The 15,361-nt window shown below is 41.2% G+C and overlaps 2 protein-coding genes across 4 annotated transcripts in view; one reads left to right on the forward strand and one right to left on the reverse strand.

The window, feature by feature from the left end:
• Nucleotides 1-15,361, forward strand: part of C12H1orf105 (chromosome 12 C1orf105 homolog) — a 51,006-nt gene that overhangs the window by 10,948 nt on the left and 24,697 nt on the right. The window lies entirely within an intron of this gene.
• PIGC (phosphatidylinositol glycan anchor biosynthesis class C) lies at nt 12,640-15,308 on the reverse strand. Of its 3 annotated transcripts, none has more exons than XM_063627374.1 (2): nt 15,181-15,308; nt 12,640-14,021 (listed from the first exon to the last, which is right to left on the reverse strand). In XM_063627374.1, the coding sequence occupies exon 2, from the start codon at nt 13,804-13,806 to the stop codon at nt 12,913-12,915; it is 894 nt and encodes a 297-aa protein (XP_063483444.1). In that variant the 5' UTR covers nt 13,807-14,021; nt 15,181-15,308; the 3' UTR covers nt 12,640-12,912. The 3 variants fall into 3 exon arrangements, with proteins under 3 accessions (XP_063483444.1, XP_063483446.1, XP_063483445.1); XM_063627376.1 differs by having other exon boundaries at nt 12,640-14,044; nt 15,181-15,285; XM_063627375.1 differs by having other exon boundaries at nt 15,177-15,280.

Below are 15,361 nucleotides of genomic sequence, written 5' to 3' on the forward strand. Positions count from 1 at the left end.
AGGGAAATCAATAACTTCCACAAGATGGCACTGTGTCCCAGCCCTGTTTCTCTAAATACAATGGGTTTGAAATTTTGTATAACTGTGTAACTGATGCCCTCTGCTGACTTGTTTTCTTTTTCTTGTCCTTGAGCCTTTGGCTTGGAGGATGTAAATAACGGCTCAATATGCATCCTTTCTATATGCTTGGTATCAATTATTAAATCCACAATGTAACCCAGCTGCCCAAAGTATTTCTCAAAAGTTTACTGACACCAATACAATCTCCACACACAACACCAGGCATGTTGCTACTGCCAGATGCACATGCCTTCTAGTTACATGCCAATCAAAAATCAGCTGCAACACGCCACAAAATAAAGTACACCTGTCATCGTATTGCTCTACCTCTTCTTAATCCCTTCCATACCAACTTTAATCCTTCGCACCATATTGGAAGGGTGAGCAAAGCTGCCTCCCTATTCCTGTCTCCTTGATCTCACTTGCCACACCACCCTCCAGCCTTACCTGTAACTTAAGAGTGATAAGAAGCAGAGCTGGGAGGAAGGGGTGCAGAGGGAGAAGGGCAGACAGCTTCTTGTGCTGGCAAGTATTTGGCAGGTTGGGATTTAATTCCAATACTACTGTAAACTTTTCCTCCTCACCTTTCCCCCTTTCCCACACACACCACAGTATTCTCTAAAACTCTAAATCATTCATATTCTACTTGCACCCTTTCAGTGTGGTTTAAATATAAGAGACTGACTAGATCACTGAATTTAAGTGATGAGTAACTTCCCACCACAACTGTCATACTACTTTATACCAATTGTTTTCTAGGCCTGAATCCCTGTGCCAGCAGCCCCCAAAGAGGCATGCCACAGATGAGCCTCATCATCCTTCTGATGGCAGCAGTTAAGGGCTCTGGATTGCTTGACATTTTCTTAACAGAACATTTAATGAATTTTTTATTTGCAATTTTTCTTAAACCTTTATTTATTTTTGAGACAGGGTCTTGCTTTGTTGCCCATGCTGAAGTGCAGTGATGTGAACACAGCTCACTGCATTCTTGACCTCCTGGGCTCAAGATCTGCCTGCCTTAGCTTTTCGTGCATCTGGGACCACAGGCACGCACCACCACCTCCAGTTAATTTTTTAAATTTTTTGTAGAGACAGGAGTCTCATTTTGTTGCCCAGGCTCGTCTCAAACTCCTGGGTTCAAGTAATTTTCCCACCTCAGCCTCCCAAAATGCTGAGATTGCAGGTGTGAGCCATTGCACCCAGCCAGATACAGCATTTTTTACAAATTGAAGATTTGTGGCAACCTTGTGTTAAGCAAGTCTGTCAGTGCCATTGTTCCAACTGCATGTGCTCACTTCATGTTCCTGTGTCACATTTTGGTAATTATGACAATATTTCAAACTTTATTATCATATCTGTTATGCTGATCTGTTATCAGTGATCTTTGATGTTACCACTGTAATTGTTTTGGGGTACCACAAACTATACCCATATAAGAGGGCAAACTTAGTGGATAAACTTGTGTGTGTTCTGACTGCTCCACTGACCAGCTCTTCCCTGTCTTTCTTCCTCTTCTTGGGCCTCCCTATTTCCTGAGACACAACAGTATCAAAATTAAGCCAATTAATAACCCTGCAACGGCTTTTAACTGTTCAAGTGAAAGGAAGAGTCGCACATCTCTCGTTTTAAATCAAAAGTAGAAATGATTAAGCTTAGTGAGGAAGGTATGTCAAAAGCTGAGACAGGCTGAAAGCCAGGCCTCTTGTGACAAACAGACAAGTTGTGAACGCAAATAAAGTTATTGAAGGAAATTAAAAGTGGTACTCCCATGATAAGAAACTAAAACAGCCTTATTGTTAATACAGATAAAGTTCTAGTGGTCTGTATAAAAGACTAAACCAGTCACAACATTCCCTTAGGCCAAAGCATAAACCACAACAAGGCGCTAACTCTTCTCAATTTAACAAAGGCTGAGAGAGGAGAGGAAGGTGCAGAAGAAAGGTTTGAAACTAAGAGAAGTTGATTCATGAGGTTTAAGGAAAGCAGCCATCTCTGTAACATAAAAGTGCAAACTAAAGCAGCAAGTGCTGATACAGAAGCTGCAAGTTATCCAGAAGATCTAGCTAAGAACATTGATGCAGACTTCCATTCCAAGATAGCCAAATAGGAACAGCTCCAGTCTGCAGCTCCCAGCGTGATCGATGCAGAAGACAGGTGATTTCTGCATTTCCAACTCAGGTATCTGGTTCATCTCACTGGTCCTGGTTGGACAGTGGGTACAGTCCACAGAGGGCGAGCCGAAGCAGGGCAGGGCGTCATCTCACCTGGGAAGCACAAGGGGTTTGGGGATTTCCCTTTCCTAGCCAAGGGAAGCTGTGACAGCCTGTACCTAGAAGAACAGGACACTCCTGCCCCAAACACTGTGCTTTTCCCAAGGTCTTAGCAACCGGCAGACAAGGAAATCCTCTCTCGTGCTTGGCTTAGCAGGTCCCATGCCCATGGGGCCTTGCTCACTGCTAGCACAGCAGTCTGAGATTGAACTGTGAGGCGGCAGCCTGGCTGGGCAAGGGGCATCCACCATCGCTGAGGCTTGAGTAGGTAAACAAAGCAGCTGGGAAGCTCAAACTGGGTGGAGGCCACTGCAGCTCAGCAAGGCCTACTGCCTCAACAGACTCCACCTCTGTAGGCAGGACATAGCTGAACAAAAATGAGCAGACAACTTCTGCAAACTTAAACGTCCCTGTCTGACAGCTCTGAAGAGAGCAGTGGTTCTCCCCAGCACAGCGTTTGAACTCTAAGAATGAACAGACTGCCTCCTCAATTGGGTCCCTGACCCCCATGTAGCCTAACTGGGAGATACCTCACAGTAGGGGCCGACTGACACCTCATAGAGATGGGTGCCTCTGGGACGAAGATTCCAGAGGAATGATCAGGCAGCAATGTTTGCTGTTCTGCAATATTTGCTGTTCTGCAGCCTCTGCTGGTGATACCCAGGCAAACAGGGTCTGGAGTGGACCTCCAGGAAACTCCAACAGACCTGCAGCTGAGGGACCTGACTGTTAGAAGGAAAACTAACAAACAAAAAGGAATAGCATCAATATCAACAAAAATGGCATCTACACCAAAACCCCAACTGTAGGTCACCAACATCAAACACCAAAGGTAAATAAAACCACAAAGATGGGGAGAAACCAGAGAAGAAAAGCTGAAAATTCTAAAAACCAGAGTGCCTCTTCTCCTCCAAAGGATCGCAGCTCCTTGCCAGCAATGGAACAAAGCTGGACAGAGAATGATATTGACGAGTTGACAGAAGTAGGCTTCAGAAGGTCAGTAATAACAAACTTTTCTGAGCTAAAGAAGCATGTTCTAACCAATTGCAAGGATGTTAAAAAACCTTGAAAAAAGGATAGACAAATGACTAACTAGAATAAACAGCATAGAGAAGACATTAAATGACCTGTTGGAGCTGAAAACCATGGCATGAGAACTACGTGATGCATGCACAAGCTTCAATAGCCGATTTGATCAAGTGGAAGAAACTGTATCAGTGATTGAAGATCAAATTAATGAAATAAAGCAAGAAGACAAGTTTAGAGAAAAAAGAGTAAAAAGAAAGAAACAAAGCCTCCAAGAAATATGGGACTATGTGAAAAGACCAAATCTACGTTGGATTGGTGTACCCGAAAGTGATGGGGAGAATGGAACCAAGTTGGAAAACACTCTTCAGGGTATTATCCAGCCTAGCAAGGCAGGCCAACATTCAAATTCAGGATATACAGAGAATATCACAAAGATACCCCTGGAGAAGAGCAACCCCAAGACACGTAACTATCAGATTCACTAAGGTCAAAATGATGGAAAAAATGTTAAGCACAGCCAGAGAAAAAGGTCGGGTTACCCACAAAAGGAAGCACATCAGACTAACAGTGGATCTCTCAGCAGAAACCCTACAAGCCAGAAGAGAGCAAGGGCCAATATTCAACATTCTTAAAGAAAAGAATTTCCAACCCAGAATTTCATATCCAGCCAAACTAAGCTTCATAAGTGAAGGAGAAATAAAATCCTTTACAGACAAGCAAATGCTGAGAGATTCTGTCATCACCAGGCCGGCCTTACAAGAGCTGCTGAAGGAAGCACTAAACATGGAAAGGAATGACTGGTCCCAGCCACTGCAAAAACACGACAAATTTTAAAGACCATCGATGCTAGGAAGAAACTGCATCAATTAATGGGCAAAATATCCAGCTAACATGACAATCACAAGATCAAATTAACACATAACAATATTAACTTTAAATGTAAATGGTCTAAATGCCCCAATTAAAAGAAACAGACAGGCAAATTGGATAGACTCAAGATCCATCAGTGTGCTGTATTCAGGAGACCCATCTCATGTGCAGAGACACACATAGGTTCAAAATAAAAGGATGGAGGAAGACCTACCAAGCAAATGGAAAGCAAAAAAAAAGCAAGGGTTGCAATCCTAGTCTCTGATAAAACAGACTTTAAACCAACAAAGATCAAAAGAGACAAAGAAGGCCATTACATAATGGTAAGGGGATCAATTCAATAAGAAGAGCTAACTATACTAAATATATATGCGCCCAATACAGGAGCTCCCAGATTCATAAAGCAAGTCCTTTAGAGACCTATAAAGAGGCTTAGACTCCAACACAATAATAATGGGAGACTTTAACACCCCACCATCAATATTAGACAGATCAACAAGACAAAATGTTAACAAGGATATCCAGGATTGAACTCAGCTCTGCACCAAGCAGACCTAATAGACATCTACAAAACGCTCCACCCCAAATCAACAAAATATACACTCTTCTCAGCACCACATCGCACTTATTCTAATATTGACCACATAGTTGGAAGTAAAGCTCTCCTCAGCAAATGTAAAAGAACAGAAATCACAACAAACTGTCTCTCAGACCACAGTGCAATCATATTAGAACTCAGGATTAAGAAACTCACTTAAAGCCACACAACTACATGGAAACTGAACAACCTGCCCCTGAATGACTACTGGTTAAATAACAAAATGAAGGCAGAAATAAAGATGTTCTTTGAAACCAGTGAGAACAAAGACACAATGTACCAGAATCTCTGGGACGCAGTTAAAGCAATGTGTAGAGGGAAATTTATAGCACTAAATGCCCACAAGAAAAGCAGGAAAGATTTAAAATCGATACCCTAATATCACAATTAAAAGAACTAGAGAAGCAAAAGCAAACAAATTCAAAAGCTAGCAGAAGGCAAGAAATAACTAAGATCAGAGCAGAACTGAAGGAGCTAGAGACATAAGAAACCCTTCAAAAAAAATCAATGAATCCAGGAGCTGGTTTTTTGAAAAGATCAACAAAATTGATAGACTGCTAGCAAGACTAATAAAGAAGAGAGAAGAATCAAATAGACACAATAAAAAATGATAAAGTGGATATCACCACCAATCCCACAGAAATACAAACTACCATCAGACAATACTATAAACACCTCTATGCAAATAAACTAGAAAATCTAAAAGTGGATAGATTCCTGGACACATACACCCTCCCACAACTAAATGAGGAAAAAGCTGAATCTCTGAATAGACCAATAACAGGCTCTGAAATTGAGGAAATAATTAATAGTCTACCAACCAAAAAAAGTCCAGGACCAGATAGATTGACAGCCGAATTCTACCAGGGGTACAAAGAGGAGGTGGTACCATTCCTTCTGAAACTATTCCAATCAATAGAGAAAGAAGGAATCCTCCCTAACTCATTTTATGAGGCCAGCATCATCCTGATACCAAAGCCTGGCAGAGACACAACAAAAAAAGAGAATTTTAGACCAATAACTCTGATGAAAATCGATGCAAAAATCCTCAATAAAATACTGGCAAACTGAATCCAGCAGCATATCAAAAAAAGGTTATCCACCACGATCAAGTTGGCTTCATCCCTGGGATGCAAGGCTGGTTCAACATATGCAAATCAATAAACGTAATCCATCACATAAACAGAACCAACGACAAAAACCACATAATTATCTCAATAAATGCAGAAAAGGTCTTTGACAAAATTCAACAGCCCTTCATGCTAAAAACTCTCAATTAACTAGGTATTGATGGAATGTATCTCAAAATAATAAGAGCTACTCATGTCAAACCCACAACCAATATCATACTGAATGGGCAGAAACTGGAAGCATTCCCTTTGAAAACTGGCACAAGACAAGGATGCCCTCTCTCACCACTCCTATTCAACATAGTGTTGGAAGTTCTGGCCAGGGCAATCAGGCAAGAGAAAGAAATAAAGGGTATTCAGTTAGGAAAAGAGGAAGTTAAATTGTCCCTGTTTCCAGATGACGATTGTATGTTTAGAAAACTCCATCATCTCAGCCCAAAATCTCCTTAAGCTGATAAGCAACTTCAGCAAAGTCTCAGGATACAAAATCAATGTGCAAAAATCACCAGCATTCCTATACACCAATAACAGACAAACAGAGAGTCAAATCATGAGTGAACTCCCATTCACAATTCTACAAAGAGAATAAAACACCTAGGAATCCAACTTACAAGGGATGTGAAGTACCTCTTCAAGGAGAACTACAAATCACTGCTCAACAAAATAAAAGAGGAGACAAACAAATGGAAGAACATTCCATGTTCATGGATAGGAATCAGTATCATGAAAATGGCCATACTGCCCAAGGTAATTTATAGATTCAATGCCATCTCATGAAGCTACCAATGACTTTCTTCACAGAATTGGAAAAAACTACTTTAAAGTTCATATGGAACCAAAAAAAGAGCCCACATTGCCAAGACAATCCTAAGCAAAAAGAACAAAGTTGGAGGCATCACGCTACCTGACTTCAAACTATACTACAAGGCTACAATAACCAAAACAGCATGGTATTGGTACCAAAACAGATATATAGACCAATGGAACAGAACAGAGGCCTCAGAAATAACACCACACATCTACAACCATCTGATCTTTGACAAATCTGACAAAAACAAGCAATGGGGAAAGGATTCCCTATTTAATAAATGGTGCTGGGAAAACTGGCTAGCCATATGTAGAAAGCTGAAACTGGATCCCTTTCTTACACCTTATACAAAAATTAATTCAAGATGGATTAAAAAGTTACATGTTAGATCTAAAACCATAAAAACCCTAGAAGAAACCTAGGCAATACCATTCAGGGTATAGGCATGGGCAAGGACTTCATGTCTAAAACACTAAAAGCAATGGCAACAAAAGCCAAAATTGACAAATGGGATCTAATTAAACTAAAGAGCTTCTGCATAGCAAAAGAAACTACCATCAGAGTGAACAGGCAACCTACAAAATGGGAGAAAATTTTCGCAACCTACTCATCTGACAAAGGGCTAATATCCAGAATCTACAATGAACTCAAACAAATTTACAAGAAAAAAACAAACAACCCCATCAAAAAGTGGGTGAAGGTCACGAACAGACACTTCTCAAAAGAAGACATTTATGCAGCCAAAAAACACATGAAAAAATGCTCATCATCACTGGCCATCAGAGAAATGCAAATCAAAACCACAATGAGATACCATCTCACACCAGTTAGAATGGCCATCATTAAAAAGTCAGGAAACAACAGGTGCTGGAGAGGATGTGGAGAAATAGGAACACTTTTACACTGTTGGTGGGACTGTAAACTAGTTCAACCATTGTGGAAGTCAGTGTGGCGATTCCTCAGGGATCTAGAACTAGAAATACCATTTCACCCAGCCATCCCATTACTGGGTATATACCCAAAGGACTATAAATCATGCTGCTATAAAGACACATGCACACGTATGTTTATTGCAGCACTATTCACAATAGCAAAGACTTGGAACCAACCCAAATGTCCAACGACGACAGACTGGATTAAGAAAATGTGGCACATATACACCACGGAATACTACGCAGCCATAAAAAATGATGAGTTCGTGTCCTTTGTAGGGACATGGATGAAACTGGAAATCATCATTCTCAGTAAACTATCGCAAGGACAAAAAACCAAACACTGCATGTTCTCACTCATAGGTGGGAATTGAACAATGAGAACTCATGGACACAGGAAGGGGAACATCACACTCTGGGGACTGTTGTGGGGTGGGGGGAGGGGGGAGGGACAGCATTAGGAGATATATCTAATGCTAAATGACGAGTTAATGGGTGCAGCAAACCAACAGGGCACATGGATACATATGTAACAAACCTGCACATTGTGCACATGTACCCTAAAACCTAAAGTATAATAATAATTAAAAAAAAAAAAACAGATGCTGGAGAGGATGTGAAGAAACAACACTTTTACACTGTTGGTGGGAGTGTAAATTAGTACAACCATTGTGGAAGACAGTGTGGCAATTCCTCAAGTATTTAGAGCTAGAAATACCATTTGACCCAGCCATCCCATTACTGGGTATATACCCAAAGGATTATAAATCATGCTACTATAAAGACACATGCACACATATGTTTATTGCAGCACTATTCACAATAGCAAAAACTTGGAACCAACCCAAATGTCCAACAACGATAGACTGGATTATGAAAATGTGGTACATATACACCATAGAATACTACGCAGCCATTAAAAAGGATGAGTTCATGTCCTTTGCAGGGACATGGATGAAGCTGGAAACCATCATTCTCAGCAAGCTATCACAAAGACAGAAAACCAAACACCACATGTTCTTACTCACAGGTGAGAATTGAACAGTGAGAACACTTTGACACAGGGTGGGGAGCATCACACACTGGGGCCTGCTGGAAGATGGGGGGAGGGGGGAGGGATAGCATTAGGATAAATACCTAATGTAAATGACGAGTTTATGGGTATAGCAAACCAACATGGCACATGTATATGTATGTAACAAACCTGCACGTTGTGCACATGTACCCTAGAACTTAGAGTATAATAATAATAATAATCAAAACGATTTATTTCTACTAAAAAAAAAAACATTGACAAAGGTAGCTACACTCAGCAATAGATATTCAATGTAGATAAAAGAGCCTTCTATTGGAAGGTGCCATCTAGGACTTTCATAGCTAAAGGGGAGAAGTCAATGTCTGGCTTCAAAGGACAGGCTGACTCTATTGTTAGGGGCTAATGCAGTTGGTGACTTGACATCAATGCTCACTTACCATTCTGAAAATCCCAGGGCCCTTGAAAATTATGTTAAATCTACTCTGCTCGTGCTCTATAAGTAAAACAATAAAGTATGGATAGCAGCACATCTGTTTACAGCATGGTATACTCAATATTTTAAGCCCAGTGTTGAGCCTACTGCTCAGAAAAAGATTCCTTTCAAAATATTACTATTCATCTAAAATTTGTTCCATGCCTGCTAACACAACATCCATTCTGAAGTCCATGGATCAAAGAGTAATTTTAACTTTGAAGTCTTATTACTTAAGAAATACATTTTGTAAGGCTATAGCTGCTATAGATAGTGATTCCTCTGATGGATCTAGGCATTGCCATTAAGAACATTTGCAACTTGTGAGAGGAGGTCAAAATATTGACATTAACAGGAGTTTGGAAGATGTTGACTCCAACCCTCATGAATTACTCTGAGAGGTTCGAGACTTCAGTGAAGCAAATAACTGCAGATGTGGTGGAAATAGCAAGAGAACTAGAAGTAGTGCATAAAGATGTGACTGAATTGCTGCAACCATATGATAGAACTGAAGAGATGAGAAACTGATTACTACGAGTAGCAAGAAAAGTGGTTTCCCAAAATGAAATCTACTTCTGATGAAGACGCTGTGAACATTGTTGTTGTTGAAATAATGATGTTTTTAGAATATTACATGAAACTGTTATAAAGCAGTGGCAGGGTTTGAAAGGGTTGACGCAATTTTGAAAGATGTTCTACTGTGAGTAAAATGCTATCAAACAGCATCATGTGCTACAGAGAAATCTTTCTTGAAAGGAAGAGTCGACAGATGCAGCAAACTTCATTATTGTCTTATTTTATGAAATTGCCACAGCCACCCCAGCCTTCAGCACCTACCACCCTTATGTCAGCAGCCATCAACATCAAGGCAAGACCCTCACCAGCAAAAAGATTCTGATTCACAGAAGGCTCAGATGATTGTTAGCATTTTTAGCAAGAAAGCATTTTTAAATTAGGGTATGCATATTTTTTAGACATGAGATTGCATACTTTATAGACTTTATTACAATGTAAGTATAAATTTTATACACATTGGAAAACCAAAAAAATTATGTGATTTGTTTTATTGTAATATTAGCTTTATTGTAGTGGTCTGGAACCGAACCTCAGTATCTCCAAGGTATGCCTATATATAGACAGATATTGGTACACATATATGTGAATGGTATACACACTTTGTGTGTGTGTACATGTCTGTATATACACACTTATATATGATTTATCTATCTAATTTTATCACATCTCTTTTCAAAAGTCCCTCAACTTGCCACTGACCACAGGATACAATAGTGCAAAGTATTCAGCACTCTCAGATTTCAGTCCCTCACTACAGCCCATTTGTCCTGTGCTATTCTCCACTGCCAGGATGCATCAGGTCCTGTGCACTCTGGCACATACTGTTCATTCCAGCTGTAATAACCTTCTCCCCACAGCCACCACTTTTCTGTCCAAATTAAGTCTACTGCCTCTCCCTTCATCCTTGCATCTATCCCACAACTCTCTGTCTCCCACCAACTTCACAATGAATTTCTACAACCACCAAATTGTGTAAGATCAGGGACTGAGTGCTCCAAATACTACACAGTGTGACAGGGAAAAGCTGAAAATGACAGTGCAGCCATATTGTCATCCCACCAAGGAACTATTCTTGAAAGTTTGAGAAACTTTCTGGTCACCAATATGCACGGTTGCTACCTGAGTTCCCTAAAGTTAACAATCACAAATGCATTCAAATAATACAAATGTATTAATACATATAAACAAAAACTACAATTTCATAGAACTCTTTACTATCTTCAACCACCAGCACCTAGTCCTGTTGCTGATGTGGACTATAGAATAATTATGAGGCATGCCTCTATTGAGACATGAGCCCAAACCAGGAGCAGGCAGTGGACAGATGCTTTGGGCTCCAGAGGTTAGTCCCTGAAACCTTTTCTCTTCATTGGCCAGTGTCCTTGGATATAGAAAGCAGTCCAATTGACCTTACGGAAAACCACCAATTTTTTATCACAAAACGCAATATTCATCTGTCCAAATAACTCTGAAAAAGAATGTGACACAACAAGAGCTGAAGACACTAGTTCAAAGTCATGTCCTAGACATTCTTGAGAAATTTATGTTCAAAGAAATAAAAACATTATTTTTTGGAATACCACTCCCTTGACAAAATTTCTGATTTGAAATTAATTCCTAGTGATAAAAGGACGGTACAGAAACTTGCCACAAATGAATTACCACAAGAATAACCAGCTATCCTGAGAGGTGCCTGCTGCATTTGGCACCTTGTCTCTGCTCTCTTCAGGTTTTCTTACATGTCAGCTTAAACAACACCTAATACATTAGTACTAGCTATTACATAGTGCTGATGCTAATACAGTGCTTCGTATCAGGCATTCTTCAAAGCACTTTGCATATATCCCATTTACCACAATTCTAGAGGTAGATACTTTTATTCCCACTTTACAGATGAAAACTGAGACATAGAACAGTTGTGGCCCAAGATTTGATAATTTATTTCCTCCTTAGACAAACGATTGCTCCCCATTACTTACAGTATAGAGCCCAAATTCATAGCCCTCGAATTGCTACTCAACCTCCCATTCTGACTTTTTCCCAATATCCCCTCCCGAAAGTCCCCATAACCCTGAACTGCCATCAAATATTGTCCCATCATTGTGCCCATGCTAAGGACAGATGTGGCACAGTAATAGTCTTGTTGCCTGCAAATGTGTTTTTAGCCTGATTAAACTTGAGACAGAATTTACAAGTCAGATTTCATATTAAAAATCAGATATACAGTTATTGGGATTTCTTTTAGAATCCTATCTAGAATTCCAAAGGTCTGAAGCCAGGCACAAACTGTGAATAGATGCAGCACAGTAGCAGGTGTCTCCATTGGACATCTCCATAGTTTTTCACAGTTGCCATCAGTCACACAAAGTATGCCAGTTTCACTTGCTTCCATTACTGACCTGGCTTCTAAAGGCCTTCACCACAATGCCCTAAAACCATCTTTTGCCTACTTAAGTCTCCGCTATCCTCCAAGACTAAGCTTAAATGTCACCGCCTCTCATATTTCCTAATTATTCCAGCTGAAATTTATCTCCAGCTTCTGAATACCGCCTAGCATTCTGCTTACTATAACACATCACACTCTGCTTTGTAATTAGTTGTGTATATGCTTCCCTAAGAACAAGGTAGAAACTCTGAGTCAAGGTTAGGTAACCAATTCTGTGATCTTGGGCAACAAAACTGAACATAGCACGCTGTGTTCTAGGATTTGAGCCCTAGATAAATAAAAGAGCATTAGCACATTGAAAAGGGTAGAGACAAGTGACTTTATACACACACACACACACACACACACACACATCACTCTTCATGCCCCTCTGTCTGCCTCCTGGTTATGGAAAAATCATGAGACAACTTGATGAATGTGTTTTTTTTTTAATAGAAACCACATCACTTCATATGTTACAGCATGTAATTCAAGAGGGCTCCAGAAAGTTTTTTCATCCACAAAATAACAGAAAGGATAAGCACCCTCACCACCCAAGCCTTTGGTTCATTTTTTTTGTTTGTTTTGATCTGTTCTCTTACCACAATGACATGCTGCATCCAGAATGGAACTCTGTCTTTAAGTTCTATACTAGTTAGGAAGCTAATCTATCAGCTTGCCTTAATAACGTAATGGATGTCCTAATTTAACTGAGGAACCTGGACAAGTCTTCCTTGATTTCAGCTTCATCCCAAGGCCCATGAATGTTTTCTTTAAAAAGCTGCAAGCGAATGAGGTAGAATGGACACAGACATGAGATAGACATCAGCAGAAGGGCAAATAGTATGGCTCCCACAGCACTAATGGACAGTAGACCTCCCAAGGCTGAAAACGCAAAAAGCAGTGTGACCCCCACATAACTCCGGGGAGTACATGCCTTTAGTTTCTTCTGCAACATGGGCCACAGGGCAAAAATCTGAATGGCAAACGTCACCATGATGAAGGCATGCAGGGACCGGGGAAGACGTGATGCCAAGCATACAGAAGCAAAGATGGCCATGTTCAAGGATAGTGTGCTGGATACAATGGCAGCATTGGCACCATAGTCAAAAAAGATGAGATGGCCTAACAGCATGAAGACTGACATGGCATAGATGGTGTCAGTGCTGACAGACTCTGTAAGGGTCTTCAGCACTGGTGAAAACCCGTAAGTGAAAGTAATGAAGACTAGGGCACTCTTCAGGTCAGCCCACCGGGTCTGCCCACTCTTCTTCCGCCCTTCACCTCCATCAATGAGATCAAACAAAACATACCCAATCAGTGAAGACGCCAGGCCAGTCCCAAAAAGCCAATGGGGGGCCAGAAGACCCTCATCCATATACCACCAGATAACCACAAAAACACAAACACTGCACAGCTGCTGGATCACCACACTGGACTCAAATACCACAGCCCAATATTGGTATTTCCGAGCATGGATGTTTTTCCGGAGCTCTTCCAGGAATCGCCGGTCCACATAGTTATCAGGAAAGGGCTGTCGCTCATACAAGACCTTCTGCCACTTGACCTCCTTGGTGTTAGTTACAGGTTGAGCACACATTATCCTTTCATTCAAACTCAGGCCAATTTAATCATCGCCCTCACAGAAGTCCAGGTGGTTCTTGTTCTTTATGAAGTTTTGAAATGAGACCTCCCTGGAAATTCCATGCTGTGGTTGATGTTCTACCAATCTTTCCTTGTTTTCAAAGGCAGCAACCCAGGCTAGGCCTACAACAGATGAATTTGTCTCTGAGGCAGGACAACACAGCCAAGTTCCTAGAAAAAGAGAGACTGTGAACCTACGAAAGTTGTGAAAGGTCAAGAGTAGTACTGAGTTAAAAGTCAAATCAACTCAGTTTACTAAAAGTCTGAGAAAAATGTATGTGGTAGTCACCTTACAGGACATTAAAACTGCATTTCAGATTTGAAAATTATAATTCCTTGAATAATAATAGACATCTGTTAGCTATCACTTATTGAGTACCTACTATGTGCTAAGTGCCTTATGTATCTTCTTTCACTTAATCCTCACAGCCTTGTAAGTTAGTATTAGTCCTGCTTTGGTAAAAAAGCTGAGATTCAAGATGCTTAAGTAACTTTGCCCTAAGGTAACAGACCAGAGCCAGGATTCAAAACAAAGTCTTATCCCAAAGCCTGTGTCTCACATTGTATCTCCCTCTAAACCAGTTCTTAACTCAGTGGTTCACATACCCCTTAGGTATATCACATTGCATGCTTATATCTGAATTTGTGTAAATTTATAGGGATAATATCCACAGTTTTTATTGGTTCTCAAAGGCATGTTATTTGTATTTTTTAAGTTACCAATCCAAAGACAATAGTAAGCTGCACCACACAGAAAGGTATGAGCTCTATAGTTTAGCCAAAATCAAAGACTCAAAGAAACTAGACTCTTCTTCCATTAGCTGAGCTTAGCATCCTTTAAAGAGCTATCAATCTACTCAAAACAAGGAAACTCTTGAGAGGATCGAAGAAGATAATCATCCCTTTTTCACAATGAGAAAACTAAGAGTCAGAAACACCACAGCCATCCGGCAAATTTGAGAAAAAAAGAATTCATATTGCCCGACTTTATTTCTTCCATGAAGACCACGACAAATGTTGCTTGGCAAGCCAGATACCGTTACCCCCTCTCTGCAGCAGGGATCCCAGCCCGGGAATCTTAAGGCCGCCGCCGGGGCTGGAGGGTCTGCGACGCCTAAAAGGGCAGCGCCCGCCCGCAGAGTGGGGCTGGGAGGGGACAGGGTAGGGTAGGGTGACCCTAGGGTGCGCCTTCACTCTTCTGGCCCCCCATTTGGCTTTTTGGGTGGGCCTCCCACTTCCGCCGACGCCCCTCACTCAGCCTTGGGTCTGAGGGAGACAGCAGAGGAAAAGAAGCCCCGGAAACACTGACCGTTACACGGAACCCACCTACCCGACAGTTCCTTCGGTTGCGCAGCTGGGGGACGGCGACACCCAGGCTTTTTCCCGCTCCGAGGCGCCGGGGCTGCGACTGTGGCCGAGCACTTCCGGGTCCGCCGCAATCTCCTCAGCGAGGGCACCCTTCCCCAGCCGGAACCATCGTGACGTGGCTGCTGCCCCCTCCTGGCTGCTCA

Source organism: Symphalangus syndactylus, chromosome 12 (assembly GCF_028878055.3).
Source record: "Symphalangus syndactylus isolate Jambi chromosome 12, NHGRI_mSymSyn1-v2.1_pri, whole genome shotgun sequence".
Taxonomy (NCBI): Eukaryota; Metazoa; Chordata; class Mammalia; order Primates; family Hylobatidae; genus Symphalangus; species Symphalangus syndactylus.